Here is a 26,802-nt window from a genome sequence, read left to right as displayed (position 1 = left end):
GAAATGTGTTGATTTTTATTCAAAAGTTACTGTCTCCAGACAAGTACAAATCAGAAAAAAAAAGAAAAAAAAAACAAGAGTGACTGAAACGAGGATGGGATAATAGACAAATAACTCAAGACTGTAGGCAAGAGTGCAGGAGAATAAAACAGAAATGTCCAAAAAGCAAGGAGAGAAATTAAATTTTGTATATGTACACATGATCTAATAAGGATTTATACCGATGTAGTGGTAAGTAACAAACAATAAACAGTACTTTTTTTTTTTGTTTCCTTAAAAGAGTTTTGTTTTTTTACTTACATAAAATAATTAGGCAAAAACACGTATAGGCTGTTTATCTACTTTATCACATTACATCCGACCACCTCATAGTTCATGTTCTAAGAGCCAATTTATCCACCTCGGACATGGAAGATTACTGTGAGAGAAGGTGACCTCCACGAGCATGTTTTTTAAGGCTTAAGCATGGAATGACTACAAAATAAACGACCTCAGTAGACAAAACATTTCATTGAAACTCGTGTTGACAAACGTATGTCAAAATCTAAGCTTTTTGTCTAGCTGCCACAGCGCTGCTGAATAACGTCGGAGTTCAGTACTGTCTGAGTGACTGCCTTACAGGTTGAGACATTTGAAATCTAGAAGCATCTTTTTTTTTTTTTTTCTCCATTACCATTATTATTATTATCATCATCATCATCATCATCATCATTTGTGACAGGACTCTTTTCAATGCTGAGAAAAAACCTTAAAAGCTCAATTTCACAAGTTCTTTTTCATTAGTTATATCCAAACTAATTTACACGTAGGAAAAAAGGTAGAAATTCAAAGACGGTATCAAGACAAAGAAGAAAGAAAAAAAAATATAGGAACTTAAAAATACAAATTTAAAAATCTTCCTTGACGCATGGCTGAACATGCTTTTTTTTTTTCTTTTTTTTTAAGTTTTACTTATACATTTGTCAAACTTTCGGGCTTAAGATTGGAAAAAAAGAAAAACAAAACAAAACAAACAAAAGCACATATATAAAATCAGCACCGATTCATATATAACTTTTATTTAAAATGCGGATACCCATTTTAAACATTATGCTGTGGGAATTTAGTTAAGAAAAAAACAAACAACAAAGAGTTTTGGTGTTGGGGGTGGTGTTTTCTTTGAGCTATCTTCCATAGCGACACTACTCTTTCTTCAAGAGGGGAAGGGCGGATTTTTCCATTTTCCTAAGGAGCGAGCGAAACCTCTGATTGTTTAACAGGGAGCCTGGAACTCGGAGTACGGGAATCTTCACAGCATGAAAGGGATCTAAACTGATTCTATGCGACATCTCGACATCTTTAACCACCAGTGGTTATCAGGACCTCAACTCAGACTCAACAACGGGGAGAGAGAAAAAAAAACTGAAGAGATAGAGGAAAATAAACTTATAAACAAAAAGAGGAGGGGGGAGAGGAAGAAAAGCACAAACAGAAATACCTCCATCCACTTGGCTAACACAGTACAAGCAAGCTACTACAGTCTGTTTATAAATTACTACTTCACACCTGGTAACTTACTACAATTGTAAAAAGGGTTAGACATAAAAAAAATAAAATAAAAGGTTTCTTAAGTTAAAAACACACCAATTCGTCCCCATGTTTAAAAAAAAAAAAAAAAAAAGGAGGAAGAAGAAAAGCTATTGATTTTTTTTTTCTCTTCAGACACATCTTGCTTTCTAATAAGTTTTGGAAGTGGCCTGCTTAACACTAGCTTCGAACAGGAAGAGCTCACCCAAGATTATAAAAGTAAAAGTTTCTGAAACAAAGTCCTCTCTGAGCAAGCAACACTGAGTGTGGGTTGTCATTGGTCCACGTGGAGTACAAGCCAGAATGTGTTTGTAGTTTTTTTGTTTTTTTTCCTGTGTGTGTTTTGTTTTGTTTCTTTTTTTTTTCCGTTATTTTTATTTTATTTTTTTTCTTACAGAAAACACTTCTGTTTTCGCATCTAATAATTCTCTTTAAATACAAAGCGTCTCTTCTGCAATCCCAGCGTCAGAATCCTCTGGAGTTTAGCTTAAAACATGGACACCCCGAGGACCTAGGAGAAAACACACACACACACACACGGGTTACTTCTTTCCAGATGCAAGTTTTTTTGTTTTTTTTTGGTAACTATATTATTGCAACCACAAATGTGATTGTGTTTTATGTGACATACCAACTCAAAGTAGATAATTAGAAGGAAGAGGAAACTAATGTTCCATTTTTCTTTCCAAAATAGATCAAATTCATTTAACAAAAAAACAAAAAAAAAAACAAAAAAAAACACAGATATCAAATGTTGCAACTTTTCTTCAAATTGTTGTAGATGCTGAAAACTGTAGGCAGGAACTCTTTCCTGTAGCAGTCTGTCTTACAGCGACTCTGAAGAAGCCTCTGACTGAAAACTGTGGTCTGAAGATGATTCTCAGGGTTGTTCTTCATTGGAGAACATTCAGCTGAAAGTTTTTTTTAATTTAAAAACCATGCCGTGGATTCTCAATTTGATTGCAGCCTGAACTTTAACTAGGCCATTTTATCAAACTTTAAAAAAAAAAATGTAGGACACAAACAGTCAGGTTTTTTAAAGATGCACAAAACCTGACAAACTTAAGAGGCATGACGAAAATTATAGCACGAGTAAGAGAGAAATAAAAACTATTTAAAAATTAAACTGTGCAACCTCTGCCTCCATCCAGGCCCTGGATTTATCTTCTTCCCATCAATTCCAAAGAGCCCCTCTGTCACAAAATTCGATGTTCGATTTTTATTTTGAGCCATCAAAGTAAAAGGGGCCTAAATATCAAAGCATCAAATGTTGGTAAATAAATTTTGAAAACCAGGCATCCTTGTGTTTCTATACGATGCTCTACTTTATGTTTGCAAGTCACATAAAAGCATGAGAAAACAAAATGAAGTTTGTAGCATGAAACAAACTTTTGCGAGGCACTACGTACTCAGCAGCTCTGCCACAAATAAGCAAAAAACAAGTTGCAGATACACGGTTAAATGTGATTTTCTGACTCTGATCAGACTGGTAGAAGTTGTCGGAGTTCTTCTAGGGTTAAAGCCGGCTCCCACTGTTTGTTTTTGAAAACCCAAAACTACACAAGAAAAAGAAGTAATGACTTTAGAGGAACGACACCACAATGTTTTCATGATTGCAACCGGCAAAAAGTTTGTCGTAGTTACCGTTTGTTTCTTTCTCCTTTGTGCCCCTCTAAACTGATTACATTCAATTTGTGCTTAAAAAAATAAAATATAACCTCCTCCTTTTCTTTTGGCAGCCACAACAGACGGAAAAACTGAAGCAAAGTGAACCCGTTTGCTGATTTGATTTTAAAGCCCCAGTTTTAGATGACACAAACAAACAAAAAACTCTACATCAAGTCCCCATGTTCCCTTTCTGCCAGCTGAAAGGAGAATTTCAGGGGCCGGTCTTGAAGTCTGTAGGTTGTATACACTAGCATTAATCGCAGCACAGAGAGGGCCCAATAATGTTGCACTTGGCCACCAGCTGGTCAAATGAACCTTTCCGAAGGTTTCACAAGACATCGCTCAGCGCCGGGAGTGTGGCCAAAAAAAACGACTACTCCACTGAACGTTGTCCAATCAAACTTCTCGTTTACAAGCCACTAATTTCAGCTTCGCATAATGAAAATACTGGGATTTGTTTGCCAAGCGATAAATAAAACAGTCTGGAGAGGATGGGGGGGGGGAACAAAAAAAAAAAAAAAAAACTCTTAAAAGTTTACCGATTCATCCATGATGGAAGCGGGGTCAAAGTAGTCCGGCTTGAGCTCAGACCTCTCGCGGCGGTTCTTAGACGGCGGCTGAAAAAGGAGAAACGTCGAGTTTTAGAGAAAGGTGGTGGGGAATCAAGGCGAGCTCTGCGTCAAACCTCCTTACTCATGAGGAAAAAATGTTTCAGAATCAATTTAGACAATATTTGCAGCTGGAATGCACTTAACGCTTGATGCAACTCTTCCCAGCAAAAAGAAATATTTACGCAGGGTGAAACTTAGATGTGGGTTTTAAAGTAAATCTACATGCTCTCTGTGGTTCTGCTATCAATCTTAATGTTGCACCAACAGCTGCTACTGCCAGCACACAACATAAATCAGTGCTTCTCTACAAGTCAGCCGCTTCTTGAAGGGGTTTCTGTTGGAAAACGTTGCAGTGGGCACACCGAACAAAAACATTCCCACCAGAGGAGCTGATGGAAATGAAGGAAGGACACATGGTGTCAGTTTTTAACACGCTAGGAATATTTTCATGCAATTTTTTCCCCCCCCACCGTTTCCGAGGATCTCTGACGTGCCAGTAGGTGGCAGTAACAACAACAAAAGTACAAGAAGCCATTTGTGGCTGAGGTTTGAAGTTCAATATCAGCAAAGAGAAAAGAAATAATAAATTGAAAAATCTGACAGCAGCTTGGTGCTAAATGGCTTAATCTCCAGAAATATTCCGAAATATTTGATGCTTTTTTTTTTTTACTTTTAAAGTTTCACAATAGACCAACCAAGAAAAAGTGGATGATTAAGAGCTCTTGCTTTTAAGAATTTGCGCTTCTTTTCATAGACGAACTACATCTGTGCTCAGGTGAGTTTGGCGTCGGTCCACTCAGGTACCGGCTCCGACGAAGCAACGTTGAGGCGTTTTCCTCAACGCTTATGTTTGGAGCTGCAGTAGTCAGACTTTTATAGCTCACTTTTGAGCTCTGTGCTGCTTTCACCTCATTTGTCCTTAAGAAATATAGTGCAGGAGGATATAAAAATGTTTTCTAAAGCCTTCCTGCCAAACATTTTTGCAGACTAGACACCTCAAATTAGAGCTGAGCGATAAATCGATTTTAGTGATTAATTTCTGGTTTATGGAGATTTAATTTTAGGAAAATCTGGGGGGTGGGGGTCCCCCCAGCAACACAAACTCCTTGGGTTTCCACAGTTCAGAGTTATGTCAGAACACCCAGGGCGGCCATCTTGTTTGACAAACGATTTTTTAGAGCTTTTAATTATATGGACTTTGAAAGCAGATCACGTCTGTGACAAGATACAAATTGGGCTAAGATTTTTCTTCTTTTTCTTTTTTTTTATTACAAAAATAAAGTCATAATGTTACAGCCATAGTAACATGAGAATAAAGTTGCAATGTTAGAAGAATTAAGTGCCAAAAAGTTTAATCAAATTAACTTTCTTTTTCTCTTGAAAACAACTTTTTCTCACAATTAGAAAAAAAATATTGTGGTCTGGCTTTAATACTCTTCTATAACTCACAGGAGGGACAGTTGAAATAAAGAATCCTTTTTGAAGCTATGTTCTCTCATTTGTAATTTTTTTTTTTTTACAAAAGAAACAAAAAAAAGAAAACATCTAAATCACATCTAGTATGAATAAAAATTAAAAATCTGACTTTTAAGCCATATCCTCCAGTCATGGTCCAAAGACAGCACAGCTTTGCTGTACTCGCCTTTAACCTTCCTGTTATCTGCTGAAAGTCTCGTTCTCTTGCACAACGGGGGAAACTGGTGGCAATTCTGAACAGAAACCCCATTTAAACTTTTTAAAGTTTGTCTCCTCTTCCTGTATCTCACCAATACTGAAAACGGTCTTCAGTCTTTCAGTCTTCTTCCTTCAGGAAGCTCTTCTAGTTAGTGTGGTGCATTCATGGATCACCAATCAGGCTAAAAGTCAGATATTTTCTCATGGAATTTCTTTGAATAACAGTCCAATACAGATTTGGGTCACTTGCTGAAGGGAATGAAAAAAAAAATGCTACTTAGCAAGCAGCAACGTGGAAAAAAAAAGTTGTGTAAATAAATTTCTCAAGTTCAGTTTATTTCTAATCTTTCCTTGTGTCTTACCAGATCGATGTCCATGGTGTCAAAGTCCATGCCTTCGTTGAGGTCGTCCATCCGCCCCTCCGATGACATCATCACGTCCTCTACGATGGGCTCTTCGTCCTCCTCCATGAGCCCGGTGCCGCGCCGACTGCTGGACAGAAAAAGTCATATGGTTAGCAAACCACAGCGGCGATCTGTGCCTTTCCGCCTGGCAGTTGGCCTTCGGGGGTCTTACATGGCGTGCTGCAGATTGGTCCTGAGCTTTGCGTAGTTCATGGCTCTCTCTTGCTGCTGGCGCGCCTCTTCCTGCTGCCTCTGGGCCAGCATCCACGTCACCTGGGAACTGGAGGCACAAGGGCGGATGAGTTCCTCCTACCTCCGGCGTTTTAACTGGAGATGGCAGTATATGTGTCAGACGCGGCTTCAATTTCCCGCTGGCCGGACGCCCGCGAGACGTTTGAGACGAATAAATAAGCAGAGCGGGGACCGGCCGCTTGGCAGGCGGCGGAGTGCAAACATTTTTTTTTTTTTGCGACCGGGTTTGGCCTCCGAATTAAAAGGCGCGCGGACGGGGAACGACTCTGAGCGGCGTCCTAATGCATCCTGGCTCCGTCCGCTCGGCCAGCGAGCGAACCACCGAACTGAATCGCTGCCCTGGACGCGAGCCTGGGGTGAATTAATAAGGAAAACTCGCGGTACTGAAGGGTTGGGTTTCTGCACTGTGGATATGGTGAATTTTAATTTTTTTTTTGGTGAGCACAAACAAACCGCTGCTGAAAGGTGATGTTTGAGGATGAACGTTTGGGACCGAGTCTTTTATTTGAACTGGAAGCAACAGCACAGATCAGACTACTCACCCCCGTACCTCCCCCACCCACCCCGACCTCTGTGTGAGCCTTTTACACTACAGACTGTTATCTGTTATCAACCCTGTTTAGACAGCGTCACGCTATGGAAACTTCTGACAGTGTGCCTGCAGGAATAACCTTTAACTGTGATTTTAGAAGGAACAGAACTACACGGGTAAAATAACTAAATACCCAAAGTCGGCTGAAAGAAGGCGTGGATCAGGGATCTAATAATAGATTTATGTGGACTAATTTTCTTCACTTTATTTAGAAAGATTGCATTATCTATGACAGCTTTATTCATTTTCCCACACCCAGGAGGATTTTTAGTTTCCTCTGATTCGATGAAAAGCACCCAAGTGACTCAGGATTATAGATTTGTTAAAAGTGTCTGAGAACGTCTGATCCTACGTCGAGTTCTGTCCCACTATAGTCGGGGGTCTGTTTTTATTTGACTTTTTTGGATCTTTCCTAGATTCAGATTAGCAATTTTCAAATTCATGTGAGACTTTTCCACAGTGAGCAGGTTTTAAACATGGAGCCTGAAAATGGCCAGGAGGTAAAAGAAAGAAAGAAACAAACAAAAAACAAAGAAAGAAGGAAAGACGGAAAGAAAGAAAGAAAAGAATGAATGGAAGGAATAAAACAAGGATGGCAGGAAGGAAGGAAGGCAAAAAACATAAAGCAAGGATGGAAAGGAGGATACAAGGAAGAGAGGAGGAAAAGTGGACCGAGTAAAGGAACAAGAAAGGACTAAGACAAAAGAGAAAGAAAGAAAGGAGGAAGGAGACTAGGAAGGAAAAGACAAGGAAGAAAGAAAGCTACAAGGAAGGAAGGAAAGAAGAAAGAGCAGAAAGAAGGAAAGGAGACAAGAAAAAAGGAGACAGGGAGAGAAAGGAGACAAAGAAGAATTTTCCTTTTCCCCCATCCCTATCCAGACCAGGAAACGCATCACATCCACACTTTTCCACCCTCATAGATGCTTTGCGTAACGGTTTATATTTTCCAAACTCAGAGTGACTCCTCCCATGTGGTCAGCGATCGCAGGGCGACGCGTGAAACTGAAAGCAAACCAACAGCAGGAGGTGGAGGAAGTGAGGCATGTGTACTTGTAATCCATGGGAGTCTGGTGGTGCTGAGGCGTCTGCGGATGGTGCTGTTGGTGCGGGAGAGGGTGGGGCGGCGGCTGCTGCTCGTGGGGGAGCGCGTAGACCCCCATGTAGCTGTCGTCCCGCCCCCTCTTGGGGTCCCGCATGGCAGTGGAGGTGAGATGAGGGGAAGGCAACATGACGGGGGTCTGAATGCTCTGCTGCCAGACGTCGCCGCTGCTGCTCTCCTCTGGAACGAGAAAACCGCCACATGCTCAATTCCCCGATCAACATTTAGAGGTCGGCGAACGCCAATCGATAAAAGGTGGCGTTCTCAAACCTTCCGGCAGCTTCCTCTTTGCCGCCGACGTTCCGGCCGTCGCCGCCGGGGGCTTCACCTTCTTGGAGCGGACCGAGGAACCCCGGCTGGAGTAGCCGCTCATCACCGACATGGTGTCGTCGTCGCCGCCCGCCTGCAGCGAGTTCCTGTAGGAGATCAGCGGAAGCCAGCAGTCCTCTCGCTGCAGAGCCATCTGGAACGTCATGAAGCGCTCCAGGTACATGTGGCTGACCAGGGAGAAAAAAAAAAACACAAAAAAAAACAGGAAGGGCATGTCAGACGCGTCGAGAGCGACCAACTTGACACACAAGACCAGGTGCAGATTCCACCAACTGGGGCAGCAGAACGCCAGTTGCTCCGTTTGTCAAAGACACCTGCTGCGCTCCGTATCTGGAGCTCCAGATCTGGAACGCAGCAGCAGCACACCGACGTTCAGCGGGAAAACAAGCAGAGAGCTCTTACACAGTCCTCTTGTCTTGTCTCATCAGCTTGGAGGAGAACTCGCTGAGGATGTCCAAGAAGGCCAAGTTGAGGGGAGGGCCTCCCTCTCCCTGAGGACTGGGCTCCTTGAACGCAAACTCTATACCGTCCCTGGAAAAACAAACGCAGGCAGAGAGAAAAATACGACGCTGTGAGGAAGAAATATGTCATAAAAAAAACCAAAAGCAGTATCACTAAGGACACTGCTTTTCACTTAAGTGAAGATACTCACGGCTAACATTTTATAAACATCTAGAAATTGCATAAAAATAACTCAAATTAAAAGTGATTACTTGACTACTGAAATGCTGGTCAACTAATTCAGCAGTCAATTGATCATTAACTGGAGTAAACAGACGAAAAATGGCCAATTTGCCGAAAGAACAAACACCCTCAGAGAAGTAATTAAGTTGGGCTGAAACAATTAATCGTGATTAATCGATTGTTGAAATAATTGCCAACTAATTTAGTAATTGATTAATCATTAACTGGAATACACAGACTCTAAAAATGGCAATTTGCTGAAGGAACATCACCCATAACAGTGATTACGCTGAAACTGTGCAAAAAAAAAAATTTTAAATAACTTTCTGTAAATATGATCTACCCAGACTTCCTTAAATGGCATAGTTTTAGTTTTAAAAAAAATAAAAACCCCTTTAGGAACCTTTTGCTGTTTAATTTTTAATCAAATAAACAGTTGACTAAATTTCTTTAGCTGCAGATGCATCCTTTGCGTATATAAGAAAGAAATGCTATTGCATTGTTGACAATATATTTTTTTTTTATTCAAAAAAGTATTTGAATTATTTGCTTATTTTAATGCATTCTAAAATTTTGTTTAAAAAAAAGAAGTCTCAAATAAAATAAAGCTGCAGAATGAGCCAAAACAATTGTTCTGATTCATGAACGAATTGTAAGAATAATCCATAGAACAATTTATTACAAAATAAAAAGGTCTGGTTCTTTTAATGCGAACCTGCTACGATAAATTCTGTTGGAATAAATAAAACACACAGTTCATCCTTCGCTATAAAGACCAGACTGTTGTTGAAAAGTCGGCCTCGGTTTACACGACACAAACGTCTCCAGCACTTTATAGGGAGCTTAATAAACCAGACATGGATTCCCAGCTAGCGGTGCTCAGAACCGCTCATATTTTAGACACGTTTACAAGCCGCTTAAAACCAAAGCATTTTAAGCCGAGCATTCCTGCAAAAGAATAATCTCCTTTTTATACTCTTAGTTTATAAACTCCAACTCCCTGTAATTTTATATTTATTGAAGAGGTCTGGGCATTTATCACTTTGGTTTGGATTACCGTGATTCCACTTTATAGGGCTCAGCTGTCCTATTACATTGTAAAATGAATTTTGTTATGTACTGCACTGCATTCTACTACTCGCTGGGATTCCCTTTGAGTGTTGGTCTGAATGTTACACTGAGGAGCTTAATAAGCCACAGCAAAAGACAAGGTGCAGGAAACCCTTTTCTGATTCCGAGCACACCGCTAACCAAACCACACACCATCGCACGATACGAGATTAATATGCGTTTCAAGTCAAAATGTCAAACTGTTTGAGGCTCAGGTTTTCTTTTTTTCCCCCTTTCCAAGTTAACTATGAATCCATAATAGATATTTCTACAGATTCAAATGTTGAATATCTAAAAACCAGAGAGACGGATGGAAGGTGAGACAAACGGATGGATGCAATGAAATTTCTTTCATTGTTTTCCAAATTCCGTTGTATTTTTCTGAATTCAATTTAAACCTTTTTTTTTTTTACATAAAAGGTACGTATTTATGGTGTGACTGAAAACAAAAACAAAAAAACAAATCAATAGCTAGAGTTCATCATTTACCGTTTTTCTGTGTCACATCTATAATAGTCTAATGTGGTTCAACAAAACATTGGTTTTGCAAAACACTATGCGCAAAACTAAAATTGTTTTATAGTAAAAAAAAAAAAGAAAAAAGAAAGAAAAAAAAAAGATGCTTTAGAGTTGACTTAAACACCAAGAATATTTGTCCCATAAAAAACCTATAATAGTGAAAATGCGTGGACACTTCCATGATGATCTGGACGTTTTTTATTTATTCATCCGTCACAGACATCTCCATTAAACGTAATGTTTCTTGCCGTTATAATGAGGAATTATTGAAATAATTGTCAACTAATGCAGCAATTGCAATTAATTACTCAAAAAATTAACTAAGTTGTTATAGATTAATTGTTAACTAATCGTAAACTAGTGTGGTGTTTCCCAACCCTGGTCCTCAAGGCGCGCTGCCCTGCATGTTTTAGACGTTTCCCTGATTTAAGACGCCTGATTCAGATGATTGCAGTTCAGCAACAGCCTGTTAGTCAGCAATCAACTGAAATCATGTGTGCTTGAAGCAGAGCAACATCTAAACCATGCAGAGCATGTTGGGAAACACTGAACTAAAGTATTAAAACTCACAAAAAGAAAACTTGCATTGGCAAAAGATAACGCAGCAGAAGACGCCAATTGTTGAACTTTTAAATACAGAATCAAGAAGGCTACAACAATAGAGCGAAGCAGCAAGGACAGAACGAAGCCTTACTTGTGGAGCATGGCGATGGCGTCTCGGGTTTTCACTTGGTCGAGGCCGAAGGTCAGGGAGAACCGGCGCGCCAACTCTTTGATTCCGCAGAACGCGGAGGAGGAGCGGTCGAACCCGTGACCCAGTTCAGACAGCATTTCGTTAAACAGCTGCAACCAGAACAAACGTTGAAAATGTCCGAGCATTAGATCAAACACTGAAAATTAGAGAAGCGGACTCAACGTTTCGAATCGGCTAAATGCAAATCGCCGAGTCGAACCGAGCGGGTTCACCGACCTGCTGCAGACTCAGAATCAACGTCTTGGCACACTGGATCTTGTCGATTTGTCGAGTCTTACTCATGGTCTCCTTGATGATGTCACCATAATCGTTGTAATACTGAGAAACAGAAAACAGAACGCCACTGATTCAGCTTTTGTTCCTGCAGATTCCCATTATTATCGTTACTATTACGATGAAGGACAAAGTAAAACTCACTCTCATGTACTGCTTGAAGATGTCCGCTCCAGTCCTCATTTCTACCACGCAGTAGATGATGAGCTTACAATAGGCAGCCAGGAGGTTCCTCCTCTTGTGCAGAGCTTCGATCTTTACCGCCTCGTCGTCCTGCTGGCCATCTAAAAAAGAAACAAAAAAACACCAGAAGATCAAAAATGAGGCGTCCACCGCAGCAGCTGCAGGCGATCTTAGGAACTCGGATCTTAATTCGTACCTGTGCTGTTGGTGTCGTCGTCCTGGTCGATGAAGACGTGGTTCAGGATGAAAGACAGCAGCTCCGACTGTAAGGAGTCCTCTGGCGAATAAACCAAAGGCTCCAGGTGTTCCCGGCCTCCCGAGACCATCTGATGGCTGAAGATGAGCAGAAGGTCACACAGGATGGTGAACGCCTGTTGGGAGCAGGATGAGAAAATGTTACGCGCAAGAACATCTACAAATCGAGCGGAGTTTATGTCGCAGGTTTTCCTCCCACCTGTTCTTTGACGGCCGTGTTGACGTTGGTGAGGTAGCGCTGGCACATCATGCAGAAAGCCCTCATCTGCTTCCTCAGGTTGACCATGTCGTCCTGACAGCAAAATAAACCCCATTTTATTTAAGATGTTCAACTTCCACGCACGTTTTTCTCCTCAATTTAACTTCAAAACAAAGACTGAAAGTCCTCACCTTTCTTGAACTGCCCTCGGACAACTTAGCCAGCTGCCACAGAATGACGTAGTGGGTACACTGCAGCGAATGGATGACTATCTGCTCAGACAAAAACAAAGGCAATAAAAGACAAAGATGATCAATAATATTGTATTTAGACTCCATAGCACCTTGTAAAAGTATTAAAACCTCTTAAATCTTTTCACATTTTGCTACATGAGCACAAACGTCAGCAGAATGATCGTCTTTGAGGATCTACAGACTCATCTTTTTTCAAAGAGTTCAAGTGAAGTCAGATCAGATAAAGAGCGTCCTGGTGCCTTAGTTTTCAAGGCCTATACCACACATGCTCAGTTGGATTTATACCCGGACTTTGACTGTGCCACTTGAAAACATGAGTTAGCTTTAGGTCTGACTCTGTGATTAGGATCCTTGTCCTCCTAAAAACCGAACCTCCACCACCAAGTCTGTCGCAATTAATCGCTTGACGAATTAAAACGAGTTGATCATTTCCATTCTGATGATTAATAATTTTACAGGGAGACTTTGTTTACAATCCATTTTCATTTATGGTTTCGTTTGTGTGTCTTTGTTTCTTTTTTATTTATCATTTTCAGTCATTTTAAATGTCTTCCGGTGTTGAGAGTTTTTACAAAGTTAAAATTTGTCAATATATTGATAAATGTTTTGTCGTGAGATTTGAGTCATATTTCACCCCTTAAGTGTTTTGGTTGTATCTGCCTTCTTGCCCGGGTTAGCTGTAACTTAGTAGCTTTACTTCTGAAAACCCATTTCACAATTATGCGCTGCTTTGTGTTGGACCATCACATAAAACGCATTACAGCTCGATAAAACAGAAAAACGTAGTGGAGTGTGAATACTTTTGACTGTGGACGTTTCATTACCTGCTCAGGCATGTCTCCATTCTCTATACCCGTGTTGAGCAGCTTGAAGTTGCTTGTGAAGAGGTCCCACCCTGACAGGTCGTGTGCACTGCGACAAATAAAAACACCACCGCATGTTAACGATGCTCTAAGAGGGAGGAAAGGCGCATCGGTACGGCGATGCCGTGATGGGTTCGTACTTGTGAAACGCGGTGATCCTCTTTAGAGTCGACAAAACCTGATAAGCATCATCTTCATCCGCATCTTCACCCTGGAGAGAGATTTATTGTTAGAATTCAACTATGGAGAGAGAGAGAAAATAAATAATATTAAAAGAAACCTATAAACCGTGTGTCAAACTCGAGGCCTGGGGACCAAATCTGGGCTACCACAGCTTCTACCTCAAGAGGGATGCAAAATCAGATAATTGTTTGCTAAAATATTAGTTTCTTAATCAAATCAAAGCCATTTTTAACTATATTCTGCTGAATTACGTCAATCCATAATTGCAGAAATTTGCACAGAGTGAACACATTTCTGCACTTCCTCGCACAAAAGCATCATTGTGAGATTATTGCAACTTTTCTGCAAAATTGATCAAAAGCATTGGGTTAAAGTGACTACCAACTCCAACCTGCAGGTGGCAGTATTACTTCTACATTGCCGCTCTGTTTTACTTGATGTCAACTTATCATCCGCCATTGATACAGCGAGTAACAAAGAGTCACATTTACCAACATGTATAAGCACAAAATTTCCTGTAAATATTTATATTTCAAAATTCTAGAGGAACTAGTAAATGTGAAAAGCAGTTTGTTAAAGGGTTTTTAATCCATGTGTTTGAGAACATTCCTGATCTGGATGTGGTGCAAAGTGAAAATGAAAGTTTGACTCCAAAGCTCTGGATTCTGATCCAAACCGCCTCCGGGTGGACGCGGCTCCCACCTCTTGTAGAAAGTCCTCCAGTAGCCGGCTGAACTTGTCCACCAGCTCGTCCAGGAGCTGCGAGCGAGCGATGTCTACCCTGTTGAAGATTGTGAACTCCTCGTTGCAGAGGGCGTGGTACGTCTTGGAGCACGACTCCAAAACTTCAGTGTCTGTGTGCTTCTCCACTATTTCCTTGATCTGACGCAGCAGGGCCTCCAGGTGCTGCGGAGAGCGGTAAACAGATCAATAGCCGACGCTAACCACATTTTCTGGAGGAAGAATCTATTAGTAACAATAACAAGAGGGAAGCTGGAACAATTCGCCTCGGGCCCGGTGGTACAAAGCAGGATTATTGGATCGCCGAGATAACACAAGGCCTGCGTGTTTTCAGTGTCCCAAACCCATCGGCCTGATCGTTTATCCTGGAAAACAAACCCGCCCCGAAGGAGGCCGGGTTTTTATTAAAAAGGAAGGGATCGATACATGTAAAGCGGAGCCGCCAGGGCGTTTGTCTTGGAGTAATAAAAAGATACAAACGCTTCGATAAACAGGTTGGTCCGTTTTCACCCCTTCCAGGCTAATGCGGTTAAATTTGACCTTTACGGGGAAAATCTGATGAGAAACGATTCAGCAGGAAGAGCTGAGAGAGATTCCCACACACTTGCTGCGGTTGAATTTTAATATGCAGTAAAGTGGAGCGATGTAAAACATCAATAAAATATTGTGTCTCGAGTTTTTGTTTTGAAGCTCATGATAAAGATTACTAATAAAACCACAACGGGGATGAATAAAATGGGGTTGTTTTTGTAAACACTGGCTGCCACATTAAACAATACACAGTTACAAACACACTTAAATAAAATAAAATAGAGAGTTGGATATTGTTGACATTTTTTTAAATCATTTAGTGTTTTCCACATATTTTTTATACATAACATTAAAAAAAATTAACATCCTGGTTCTCACTGAATAATCATCTCATCGTTTGTGCATAAATGAACACATTAAACTTGTACAACTGATGACGCCGATGTTGTGACATCATTTTGTTAAAGTCACATGAGCCAGAAAGTCTAAATAATTCTGCTCTGTAACCCGTCTTACCTTCTCCAGACGTCCTGTGGTGTAAATCTCCAGGTCAAAGTACTGAGGCAGCTGTAACAAGTTAGTCACCTTCTCTGCGTCAACAGCGTACTGCGAGGGGGGGAGAGATACATTCCAGGATATTTTTTTTTGCAACAATGTTTGTCGGAATCGTTCTTGACAGAAACAAAAGTTGGATGCGGCGTTACCTTGGCCAGTAGAGGCGGCAAAGCCACGGCGAACAGCTCCGTTATTCGTGTCCGATCGTCCAGCTGGGTTTTCTTCTCTTTCGCCGTCATTACCTGATCAGGAATTGGAAACCAGTTAGAAGACTGTTCACGACACTGGTTTGCTTTTATACAGCCGTAAACACTCCTGGATGGAGAGTCAAAGCAACTAAAGATGGCGGCAAGCGTGAAGTGTTTCAAGTGTACAAAGATCCACTCTTTATGTCCATATGCCACTTTCCTAGACTCAGATTAGCAGCATTCCTGGACCTTTACAAAAATATGAGCGAAAAAGAAAAGACAGAAAATAGAGAAGGAAAGGGCAAAATGAAGGAAAGGGGAAGGAAGGAAAGCAAGGGAAAAAAAACTGAAGGAAAGCAAAAAGGGAAGGAAAGAGGGCAAAAATGAAGAAAAGGGGAAGGAAGGAAGGAAAGCAAGGGAAAGTAGAAGGAAGGCAAAAAGGAAGTTAAAACAAATAAAAGGTAAAAATGAAAAGAGAAGGAAGTTAAAAAAAAAAGGAAAGAGGAAGGTAGGAAGCCAAAGGAATAATGGAAACAAAAAGTGAAGTAAAAAGAGAAGGAAGGAAAGAAAGAGTAAAAAGGGAAAGGAGGAAGTAAAAAGAAAGATCAAGGGAGAAAAAGGAAGAATAGTCCAAAAAAATGAAGGAAGTTTTAGAGCTTACGAAAAAAAGAAAAGAAAGTCCAGAAAAAAAAAATACTCCACACGCTATTTTTTCCCACATGTGTATTCATGTCTAGGAAATACAGGAATCATAATCTGTTCTTCTCAGGATATGACAGAAAGCATCCCTCCTACCCTCTTGCCTGTTCCTCTTCCAACAGGTGGATGGCATTCAGCAGCCTGACGCACAGTGCACAGCATGATTTCAATCAAAGCCGTTTCTTGTCTATCTGTAAGAGCTGCGCACACACACACACACACACAGTCAGCCTCATTTAGACGACATTTTTGCTTTATAAATGCTTTTAGTACGGGAAGTTGTGAAGGAAAAGGAGGCGTACCTTCCTCTCCTGGCATGGGGTCGTCCAGCAGTAAGCTGATCATACACTCCCAGTCTTTCAGTAGCTCTGCACCACATTCCCAGAGGGAGTCCACCAGGTAAGCCGCGTGCTCATGGAGCTGAAAGGACGGAGAGAGTCAGGCCTGCACGAAGCGGACAAACATGCTGCGGCCGGAGAGCAGGAAGTGAGACGCCTACCTCGCTCTCCAGGAAGAAAAAGACAGTGGTCTTAATGAGGTTGGCGTTGGGGCTTTGCCGGCCTCTTCTTTTCGGGGCGCCCTCCTCCTCTGGTTCTCGCTGACTGAACAATCTGTGAGGAAAATGCTTCGTTAGCAACGGCGAGAAACATTGCTCTGTTTTTGGATAAACACAGAAAAACAAGCAATGGCTCAATAAGACCTGACGTACTTCTTGTAGAGGAATTCTCCAGCTGCGACTGCAACCGGCCTGTGCGCCGAGTAGACCAGGTGGTAGACGCTCTCGCAGTCCTCGGGCGTCAAGACCTCATCCGTACTACTGCAGAGACGAACACGAGCAGCTTTACCAAACGGCTCAAAGCTCTCCGAAGCGGCAGGTTTTCCACAACCTTTTCCCACAACTTTAAGTCCTTTTACTAACATGCCAACACGACAGGAGTTTTTTTTTCCATGTGTGCAATGGTTTCTAATTAAACACAAGACTTTTAAAGACTGTTAAGAATGAAATTTTGCGCCACAGACGCAGAACGTTTCCACGGAAACGTGCAAACTTTGTCCAGCCAACTGACAAATAAATTTGCACTTGCCCACGATAGACGCAAAAATGTTAACAAGCTGGCTGGCTAGCAAGGGAAGCCGACTCGAGCCACTGAACGCAATAACATCTCAAACAATCCATAATTTCAAAATGAATAAAAACAAGCAGAATGTGGTATAGTCCTGTTATGACAAAATTTAGGACCTGTGTGAATTTGTTTGATTGAATTTAAGACATTTTAAGGCTATAAAGTAGCTTTCTATCTGAGTGGATCGCCCAGAGCTGCACCAATTAATTGGTCAGATGTCAGAATCAGTCAAAACTCTCCTCGTTTTACTCAGACAGGTTAAACACTGAAAAATCGGATTTTTCCCCCTCTTCATTAAAAGCATCAAAACAAAGCCTGATTGCTGTGACTATTAATAACGAGCAAGAAAACAAAAATATTCTCAGCAATAATAATATGGAAAAGACCAAAAATCTTTGTCGGTATTTACTCTCTTTTCTTGCTTCAATCTTTACACCAAAATAAAAAAATAAATCAAAGTGCAATAATAATGGTAACATTTAAACAGCTGCAGGAATTTTCTGTTTTAAATAACAGAAAATATGATTCATTTCACACCTGCTCATCACTACGTGTTAAAACAGACTTACTTTAAGACTAGTGTGAGCAGTTTAATCGCTTGTACTGCAACATCATATTCCTTATCAAGGGTCATGGAGACGATCCGATCCTAAAAAAAACAACAAAAAAATAATAAAGAGAAGAATCTGGTTTAACAAGTCATTCATCACAATAAAAACAAAGTAATAAGCTCAATGTGTGACTAAACTAAAATCATAGCTGCAGTTTTAAAGTCGTCCAGCAGGTGGTGCTGACCTTAAAGCGGCTGGTGAAGAGCTCCAGTCTTGCATTGAGCTCTCTGTTGTGGTAGAGGCCCTGCAGAGCTGTCAGACACTTCAGACGTACCTCCCCTTGCTGGAACCAAGTCAGAAACAGCGCGGGATATTCAAACACTTCTTTTTTTTTTTTAAATACACACGTGAAATACGTATTTAAGCCTTCAGTCTACAAGTTTACCAATAACAGCAGCAAAGATGAGTCTGAAGAGCACCGTACCTTATCATGCATCGTCCATCCCACGTACTTCAGATAGCTGTCGTTGAGGAAGGCATCGCTGTACAGTTTCATCCACACACCGATCTCCTCTATGCAGATGGCCCTGATTTCTGCTATCGAGTCTCTGTAGGCACGAGAGTCCGTTCAGAAAAGAGGCAGTCTAGATTTTGAGTTTCTCTTCTCTGTGACAAAAAGTTTTGTTCAGAGACGTACCGATATCGATGAACGAACACGCCTTTGAAAATTGCATTCATCATGTTCTCGATTTCGTCCTGATTTTCTTGGAGCTGAAATAAAACAGAATTTGTTTTATTTTTTTTATGTAAATAACAGCAAGTCAAATGGGAATCCTAAACGACAGTAACTAGAGGGATTGAAACAAACCAAGTGTGACGGTTCGCAATGTCGCACTGCTACAAACTGAGCTAACAGATGGATGCCTGGTTGTATGGATGCTGTTGCATAAACCGGAATCGCACGCTAAATAACCCTGCAGAGCAGATCTACCACCGACTGAGTTACAGTTTTGATCTGGAACAAAAAAAACCTTCATCCAGTCAGCAACAGGCTTTTATAAATAGGATCACTCTCCACTTCCTGGTTGATCAGAACAGTAACATTTTTTTTGCTCATGCCTCTAAACCGATTGCAGAGGTAAACAGGCACTTCAGCACCAACTAAAGAGCTGCTGATGGAGATGGACGACCAATCAAAACGTTGAACTCCTGAATTAGTTTTGTTCCTAATCTGCCTAGTTCATGGCCAAAAACGTTTCCAAACTGGAAATTAATAACATAAACGATCCTCCAGCCTGGCTGTGGAAAACCACACATCTTGGTTTTAGCAGTGGGACTGAGTTGATGGTGGGAGAACCTCACTAAGGATTTTTGCTTTTTAGACGTCTTCAGCAAACGTCCATCACCAAATGTCAGAAGAAATGTGATAAAACTTTAACTGGTGAAACTCAACTCATGATTCACGAGCTGATCTATAGTTTCCACAGTAAGTGGGAAACCAGTAAATGTTGCATTAGTATTAACACATTGCTAGGAGAAGAGTAGTACACGACCGCACTTTATTATTCACCCACACACTTACTCTCAAATTACAGCTCCACATTAGGGCTGCAACAACTACTCAACATGAATGATGTCAACTGCGAAACATAACAGTGAATTCATCTTATAAGAGTATATATAGTTTCGAGGGATGGCATCATCTTAACAGCGAGGGAAATTCACTCCTTCAATAGCAGCACTGCACTACATTTCACCGTCACATGATCAAACAACTACTACATGACCGCCGACCGCCTCCCCCCCCCAAAAAAAAGTATTTTTTTTTTCTCTAATCAGATGATACATTTAAAAAAATCACTAGTATCGGTCGATATGGAAGTTGGTGCTGATATATCACATGTCACATTTTTGTCTTTCTGGAAATGTTGCTGAATATTTTCTTTCGTGACCAGCAGGGTAGGAGCCACATTAGCATGCCATTACAACTACATGGAGCGGTAATGTTTTGCTTTTCTAGCTATGATTTGTTATTTATCCAAGTGAATGCAGTATTTGAAAGAAATACTCTGGATGAAAAAGACCTGTCTGTAATTGGCTGGCTGGCTTGTTATGTTGCTTCAGTATTTAGTCGTCACGTTAATTTGCACCATTTCATGAGGTGAAGCTAATTTGTCCACATACAGCATTAGCTTGTATCCTCCAAGTGATTTACTGCTTCACTATGGCAGATACCGCAGCATTACAGACCTTCTAAAGTTGTTGTTAAACATCAGTGTTGTAGCGTTAGCTTGTAGCATTAGCTCAGCTAGCATCCGGCATCCTTTAGCATTTCATGCCCTGACCCACTGGTGGGTGACTCAATCAATCACACAGGGAATCACCCAGAAAACTTGCTGAACCTGGTGGTAGGGGAGCTAAGGAAGTCCACCAGCGATCCGCCAAGTTTGTGTGGTAAAATTATTAAAAGCTAACAGGAAATTTGACGAGGTAATGAAGTAGCATCGACAATACAATAAATATTTATTGTATTAAGTCTTGTGTTTTCCCAAATCCTAATGATCTGTTGAGTAATGTTTTGCTTTTCTAGTGATGATTGCTTATTTATGCAAGTGAATGCAGTATTTGAGAGAAATACTATAGATGAAAAAAGACCTGTAACTTTACCAAATAGCAAAAGAGGGCACAGAGCCAGAACATGACTCATTATTCTTTGGTCACAAAGATATGCGCTCACTTCAGTCTCACATTCTCAAAGCAAAACTCTAAAGCGTGACTATAACTCAGCCGGTTTATGAATGCGCTTTTGAAAGTTCTCGTTGAGCGTGCGCGAGCAAATCCAGAGGTGAGGTTTTTATACTTGATACGTACGTTGGCGCCCGAGCGCCCAGTTCAATATCTCAATTATAAACCTGGCTGTGAGGCCACACTTTGAGGTTCAGGCTGAGTGTACAGGAGCAGAGAAAGGGAAGAGGCTTTTATGGTTTACATTTACGTTGATGCAGTATTTCCTGAAAAGACAACCTTCATACTAGCACACCTGCTCTGGACGAACATCTTCCAAATCGACCTTTTGAGTGAAAGGTGGCCAGCTGCAATCCACACCTAGGTCAGTGTGTCAGCTATAAACCTAGCTTAACCAATCTTTACCATCACTGTTAGTGGTGTATTACAAAGAAATCGATAAACAAGGGCAAGTTAAGTCTCCCATGCTTAAAATGGAGGAAACCCAAGCACAAAATACATGCAAAACGAAACAAAGTAACATTTTACTATTCTGCTGGTTCCTCTTCACCAACAACTACAACTATTATTAATTATATGGTCTTATATTTGCGCAGTGCTCACCTCTTTACGCTTTTGAAGGAGAAGCTCCAGCCTGTCGTTTGCTCTTTTAGCAACCATTTTATTCCTCTCTGCTTCATACTGGCGCTGGGTGTTGTCCATGTTAATGCTCAGGTTTAGAGCTACATTCACCAGGGCTGTCATCAGCTTCATGGCTGTCAGGAACGACAAAGATGACGAGACAAAAGTTGATGCAAAGCGATGCGTGTGAACCGATGCAGAAACACCAAAACTCTTTCTGTACAACGCCAACTGTGAACCATGAAACACCTCGTGTATATGAAAGGACTTACAACGTACAGATGGACATAGAAAAAAACTGGTGACTGGACTCAGGCCAATTTTCAGTTTGATTGGCTCGGGTCGGTCAGACATTCAAGAATGGCGTCTTTTATTTCCAATCAGTGCACTAAGCTCCACCAGGTTGTGCCGACAACACTTTTCAGTGTGGAAGTTTAAAGAAGTGATTAAAAAGTTTGCCATTTTCAATGTCAGTTAGGCGTTTAAAAATTAAGTTAGACATAACAGAGATGTAAGGGAAAAAAAGGAAGTAGTAATTTGTACAAGTCGAGTCAATTCTGTAGTTTACTCAGACTACGAGAGCGAGGACATCAGCAGATGGCATTAAGGCTGAGTGTATTATAACAGTGTTTCCATGTCGTTTGTGAGGTTCAGTCGTATGTAGACTTTTGGGAAATCTATACATTTAAATATAGAAACCACTGCTTTTGTTGCTAAACTGTGCGAACAGCTAAAAGAAAAGAAGATGCTAAAGCAAGTTCAGAATGTGAAGTCCATCATTATTTTGTGTTAAACCAGTAGTGCCAACAGTTGGTCACCAAAATGTTCTGCATGTTTTAAACGTTTCTTTGGTTCTGCAAGTCTGAATCGAATGAATGGGTCATTAGCAGGCTCCAACTGAACTTGACGGTATGATGAGAAGAGTTAATGAAGTTATTTTAATCAGCTGCAGCAGGGTCACGTCGGTCTGTGTGACGGATGTTAAGACGCCCCGGCTTTAAATATTAGTAAATCCCTGGTTTACAACATCTGCTTTCACACACCAGGTGAGACGTCTTCCCTATTCTTTATGCAAATAAGAGTTGACCAATAGTGGCAGAAGAAAATATTCTGAATGTTAATTTTATGTTTTTCATATTATACTCAATAAAAGAAATCAAAATTGTAAAGATTATTATACTTTGGTGCAAAATGTAAATAAATCAGTTCCTACAAAAGAAAAAAAAAAGCTTAATGTAGGGAACTTGTTGCTTTGGTTTTCTTTTCCTTTTTCCAATGGCTGTATAAGTATTGCAGTTTCAATCATTTCAATAATCAGGTCAACATAAACCGAGCAATACATTTAATCTATGTTTTAATTTTATGTGCACAGATAGATTTCTCTCAGTATGACCAGAAATGTCAATCTGTTTATTTTCTCTTTGTTGGCATTTCGAGTAATAAAAAAAAAATACAAACATGTTAAATAAACATCAACCAATAGCAAGTACTGTGATGCACTTTTAAGGTATAACAAAAAAGAAATCAGCTTGGGGACATACGAATTAATGCGTTAATGGAGATGATCTAAATTTTGCTTTATTTTTAGTCAGAACCTGGACTTCAAACTGTGTTTCACATCAAAGAACCTGCAGCTCATTGTTTTTCCCATGCATTAACAGTCTTTAAAACAAAGGAAACAAAAATCATGAGACCAGACTATTTTAAACATCAACCAGAAAAAGCCTGACTGGTGCATCTCTGCTTCTGTTTCATCAAACAGTGAAACTAATTTCACTGTAGCAAAAATCAAGCATACTTGCAATAAAAAACAGAAATGAAAGCATTTTTTTAAACTTACCTGCCAGCGTTGAGGTGTGTCTGAAGGCTCGGACTTGGGAATCTGATAGTCCAGTGAGGAGGGAGATGACCGTGTCCATCATGTACTCATCATAGATGATACTGTATTGACACTGACGCACTAGCACGGAAATGAATTCACAAAAGCTTGTTTTGAACTTCTTCCACTGGGGCCCGGCTATGGTGAGAGGATAGTCGCCGCTGTCCTACAAGGGAGATCAGGAAAACAAACATACTTAAAAACTACAACGGAAAATCTGTTTTCTGCTAGTCTTGGGGGGAGGGGGGGAACTATAGTAATGATATCTGAGATGCTTTACCTCATCAAATTCCTCTGTCATTCGTCGAATGATCTCAGAGTTCTGCATATTGCGAAACATTTCTCCAGTCACCACGCCTGGCAGATAAAGACTAGTTAGAGCACATTTGACTTCGCTGCCAAAGGGAGGAATAATTCAGGAAACGTTCATTTGGCATTTAGTGACTTTGAACCAACATACCTTTACATCCTGAGCACTGGATGAAGAAATTGATGAGATCTAGCAGTGCAACATCTCTGTCATGTTTGTAGGACTCAATCCACTCATCCACAACAGACTGGGGATGAAGAGGAATAGATATATTTAAAAACATTAAAATAAAGCCAGAAAATAGTAACTATCTTTGTTCTACTATCAAATAAGATTTTTGTTTTTACCTGCATTGCACTCCTGCCCACTTTCACCACCTCGAACAGCATCATGTTTTCCATGCCATTCTCCTGATGGTGGCCATTTATGCGGCCCGCTCCCTTTCCACCTTTGCCTTTCTCCCCTGCCGCCTTCTTCCCTTTCTTCCCACCCTGCAGAAAGCACAGAGCACCAAAATGAGGTAAGTTTACGAATACAACTCTACACTTTTGCTCATATCTACTGAAAAATGTCTTCATTTGAGCTTTCCGTACCTTTCCTTTAGCTGTAGTTCCACTTCTTCCATCAGGATCCTCAGAGAAGTCTGTGTCTGAGGAGAATCTGGTATCTGTGTCCCTGGCAGAGGCAGAAAAAGTAACAGATTAAACATTTATATCAACTTCAACATGGCCTGTAGGTTTGGGCTAGTCACCACTACAAAGACATACCAAGGTTTTAAAAAGTTAGTTTCAAAACCCACTAAAAACTCCCAATCAAATTGTTTCTAAAGTTGCATACTGTGCATTAGCTCTAAAAACCAAATCAGTTGTGATTCATCACTGACAATAACCGAATGTAGCTTTAAAACTGCATTTGGCTGCATGGTTGCTATTATACAGTGGAACTGTAGTGTATGTTTATTTAGTGAACATCATACATCAGCGCAAGTCAAATTGTGTGTGTGTATATGACAAACAAAAAGCAGTTACTTACTGAGGGTAGGCGAACTCTGGTGGTATCTCTGGTGCTGCTATCATTTCTGTAACATCTTCTGGTTAACGTCAACTTTACAACTGACTTAAGATTTTTCTCAAAAAATGAGACGGGGGAGGTTGCATGTGACCTAGAAAATAGTAAAAAGAAAAAAGCTAGATAAGCAATATTAAGAAACACTTCAATAAATGGCGTCAAATAAATAGAAAACTATAATGCGATAACATTAATCGGTCTCTGTAGAGAGAATCCAATTGTTAGAGGAGAGAGAGAAAAAAAGTTTCACATGGTAACAGGGGGCGGACACAAACTCTACTGTCATGCTTGCTGTCCTCCTATTGGCTGCTCTTTCCTCGGTTCCTTTGGTTTACGGACAACGTCACGCAGGCAAGCAGAGAGTTTCATCCTCAAAGACCAAATATGGTGCTGTCCATTCCGCCCCATACATATGAAAACCAATCAAAGGGCAGGCTCAACATCAACAGGCCACAGAGAAAGCGCTGCACGGTTGTGAAGTAGACACCCATACATATCACCTTGAAAAGTAGGCAGAACTTTTTGGGTGTTTTGATTTTTTTTCCCAACAATGCAAAGAAATGTAAACGCTTCCTTTGCAACGAGGGGCTGGAATTAAAACGCCACGGGAGACAAAATGTTCTGTCCTGGGAAACGCAAACAAACTCCACCCGTGCAATTTGCCGCTCTGGGAGAAGGTCCAGTGTAACTTACATTAGGTATAGAAATTACGTAAACAGAATCTGAACAATTTAATGAAACGATTGGAATTAAATCAATTAGAAGATCTCGATGTTCTGCATGCGCAAAGCGGCGCTTATGACAAGATATGTTCCTTAGAAAATACGAGTAAACATGCAAAGGAAAAAAAAGGAAAGAAAAGCTCAGGGCAAACTATTGAAAACATGCGTTTGGTAGCAACTTATCTTAAAACAGTATTTCTTCAGGTGTTACTATTATGTGCGTTTCCCCGCTCGTGATGGGATCATACCTGACAAGTCGACACGGTTTTATGGGTGTAGACTGAAAAAGTGGCGCCAAATCGGGCTGCGCCGCTTATAAAGTTGTAACAGAGAAGCAACAGAGTATCATGTCGAGAGAGGCGAAGCCTTGAACCAGGTCCATGTGAATGGAGGCTAACAGCGATTTCAAAAAATCCCCCTCTCAATTCCCTCCAACCACGCCGACGCAGCTGCGCTCTTCGTCGGCTCCTGTCAAAATTGACACCGGTGCGCCGCTGGTGCTAGCGCCACCAGCTAAGGAACCGAGGATCTCGGCGTCTTTTCCTCGACGTCAGCTAGTTGAGATCTGATGAACTAAGCATGCACGACTCGGCAAAAACTAGCTGCTTGTTGTCGAACAAGCAAGGCGGCGAACATTTACGAAGTATTTCAGACAGATTTTCCACCTAAAACCTCGTTCGCTACGTCTGTAAGACCACATCATAACAACAAAACAACGTAAGCTCTACTGTACTAGCCTAAGCTAAAAAAAAATTAGCCAATACACAATGACGCTAATCAACCATGTGTACGTGAGAATAAAATCCGTTTTTTCCACTTAGCACTTACAGACAAAATGTGTCCCAAAGTAAGCACATATTAATAGTTAAACTGCATTTAACAAGCGGATAACAAGTACCGCTAGTTAGCCATGTTAACAGCTAGCGCTAGCCTTACCTAAAAAAAACATCACGTCCTTGCGTCCTCCATCTTGCCTCGGGAGTTCCAGTACCGTATTGCATAAGCACCAAACACTTTGTTTACAAATAAATTGCGGGTAAATGTGCACATAAAAACAATAGAGCGATTTTTTATGTTACAAATTGTGTAATTTCAGCAGTTGTGCCAAAAATTAACTCCGCTAGCCAGCTAGCGACCAAATTAGCTCTGTACCGCGAGCTAGCGCAGCGACTCGGTTCAGGCAGACATCCGCGCTCTGGGCTCCTCCACAGCTAGCCTGGCTAGCAAAATACAAATCAACTAAGTTCCACATAGCTCTCCGCCATTTTACAGCTAACTTACCTTGTTGTAAAATGTAGTCGGGGCACAATCGTAACTTTTATTATTCTTAACCAGTCTCTCGCCCAATCCCGCTACAAATCTGTTAAAAAAAGAGTTTAAAAGTCGCGGTCAGAGGCAGTTTCGGACGTTCTCTCACCCCGCTCGCTCCGTAGTTCGGTTTGTTGTTTCGACGACCTAGGAGGAGGAAATCCTGGTGCAGAGCTACCACCTAGCGGCCACATCGACCTCTTTAGCAACAAAGCCGATGGCCTGACATCTAGTGGCCTCCCATAGGTACTGCATCCGTATTTTAACGCGGGGCTTGTCCTTATGCA

General features: G+C 40.9%; 1 protein-coding gene across 2 annotated transcripts; it reads right to left on the bottom strand.

Annotated features, from left to right (window-relative positions):
- On the bottom strand, positions 1 to 26,687 carry stag2b (STAG2 cohesin complex component b). Of its 2 annotated transcripts, none has more exons than XM_014969765.2 (34): positions 26,489 to 26,687; positions 24,450 to 24,579; positions 24,011 to 24,092; positions 23,765 to 23,908; positions 23,568 to 23,664; positions 23,388 to 23,464; positions 23,069 to 23,273; positions 21,211 to 21,362; positions 18,560 to 18,633; positions 18,347 to 18,470; positions 18,107 to 18,205; positions 17,881 to 17,960; positions 16,897 to 17,004; positions 16,687 to 16,798; positions 16,490 to 16,607; positions 16,284 to 16,387; positions 15,450 to 15,542; positions 15,262 to 15,351; positions 14,176 to 14,379; positions 13,431 to 13,501; positions 13,252 to 13,339; positions 12,365 to 12,445; positions 12,174 to 12,266; positions 11,916 to 12,090; positions 11,681 to 11,820; positions 11,480 to 11,581; positions 11,204 to 11,352; positions 8,599 to 8,727; positions 8,137 to 8,363; positions 7,818 to 8,046; positions 6,096 to 6,203; positions 5,882 to 6,011; positions 3,774 to 3,851; positions 1 to 2,077 (listed from the first exon to the last, which is right to left on the bottom strand). In XM_014969765.2, the coding sequence occupies exons 2-34, from the start codon at positions 24,491 to 24,493 to the stop codon at positions 2,054 to 2,056; spliced, it is 3,831 nt and encodes a 1,276-aa protein (XP_014825251.1). In that variant the 5' UTR covers positions 24,494 to 24,579; positions 26,489 to 26,687; the 3' UTR covers positions 1 to 2,053. The 2 variants fall into 2 exon arrangements, with proteins under 2 accessions (XP_014825251.1, XP_014825255.1); XM_014969769.2 differs by having other exon boundaries at positions 5,882 to 6,008.
- Positions 26,688 to 26,802: the final 115 nt, after the last annotated feature.

Source organism: Poecilia mexicana, unplaced genomic scaffold, assembly GCF_051168715.1.
Source record: "Poecilia mexicana isolate PSO_F unplaced genomic scaffold, ASM5116871v1 scaffold_10, whole genome shotgun sequence".
NCBI classification, from domain to species: domain Eukaryota; kingdom Metazoa; phylum Chordata; class Actinopteri; order Cyprinodontiformes; family Poeciliidae; genus Poecilia; species Poecilia mexicana.
This window is presented reverse-complemented; position numbering and strand designations above follow the sequence as displayed.

What these genes read in the sequence shown, in the direction of transcription:
- stag2b (XM_014969765.2), bottom strand. Translation starts at nt 24,493, where the DNA reads ATGATAGCAGCACCAGAGATACCACCAGAGTTCGCCTACCCTCA. An exon ending in ACACACCTCAACGCTGGCAG is followed by an intron (nt 21,363 to 23,068) that starts GTAAGTTTAAAA and finishes CGTTCCTGACAG; the next exon opens with CCATGAAGCTGATGACAGCC. An exon ending in GATGGACGATGCATGATAAG is followed by an intron (nt 18,206 to 18,346) that starts GTACGGTGCTCT and finishes ACTTGGTTCCAG; the next exon opens with CAAGGGGAGGTACGTCTGAA.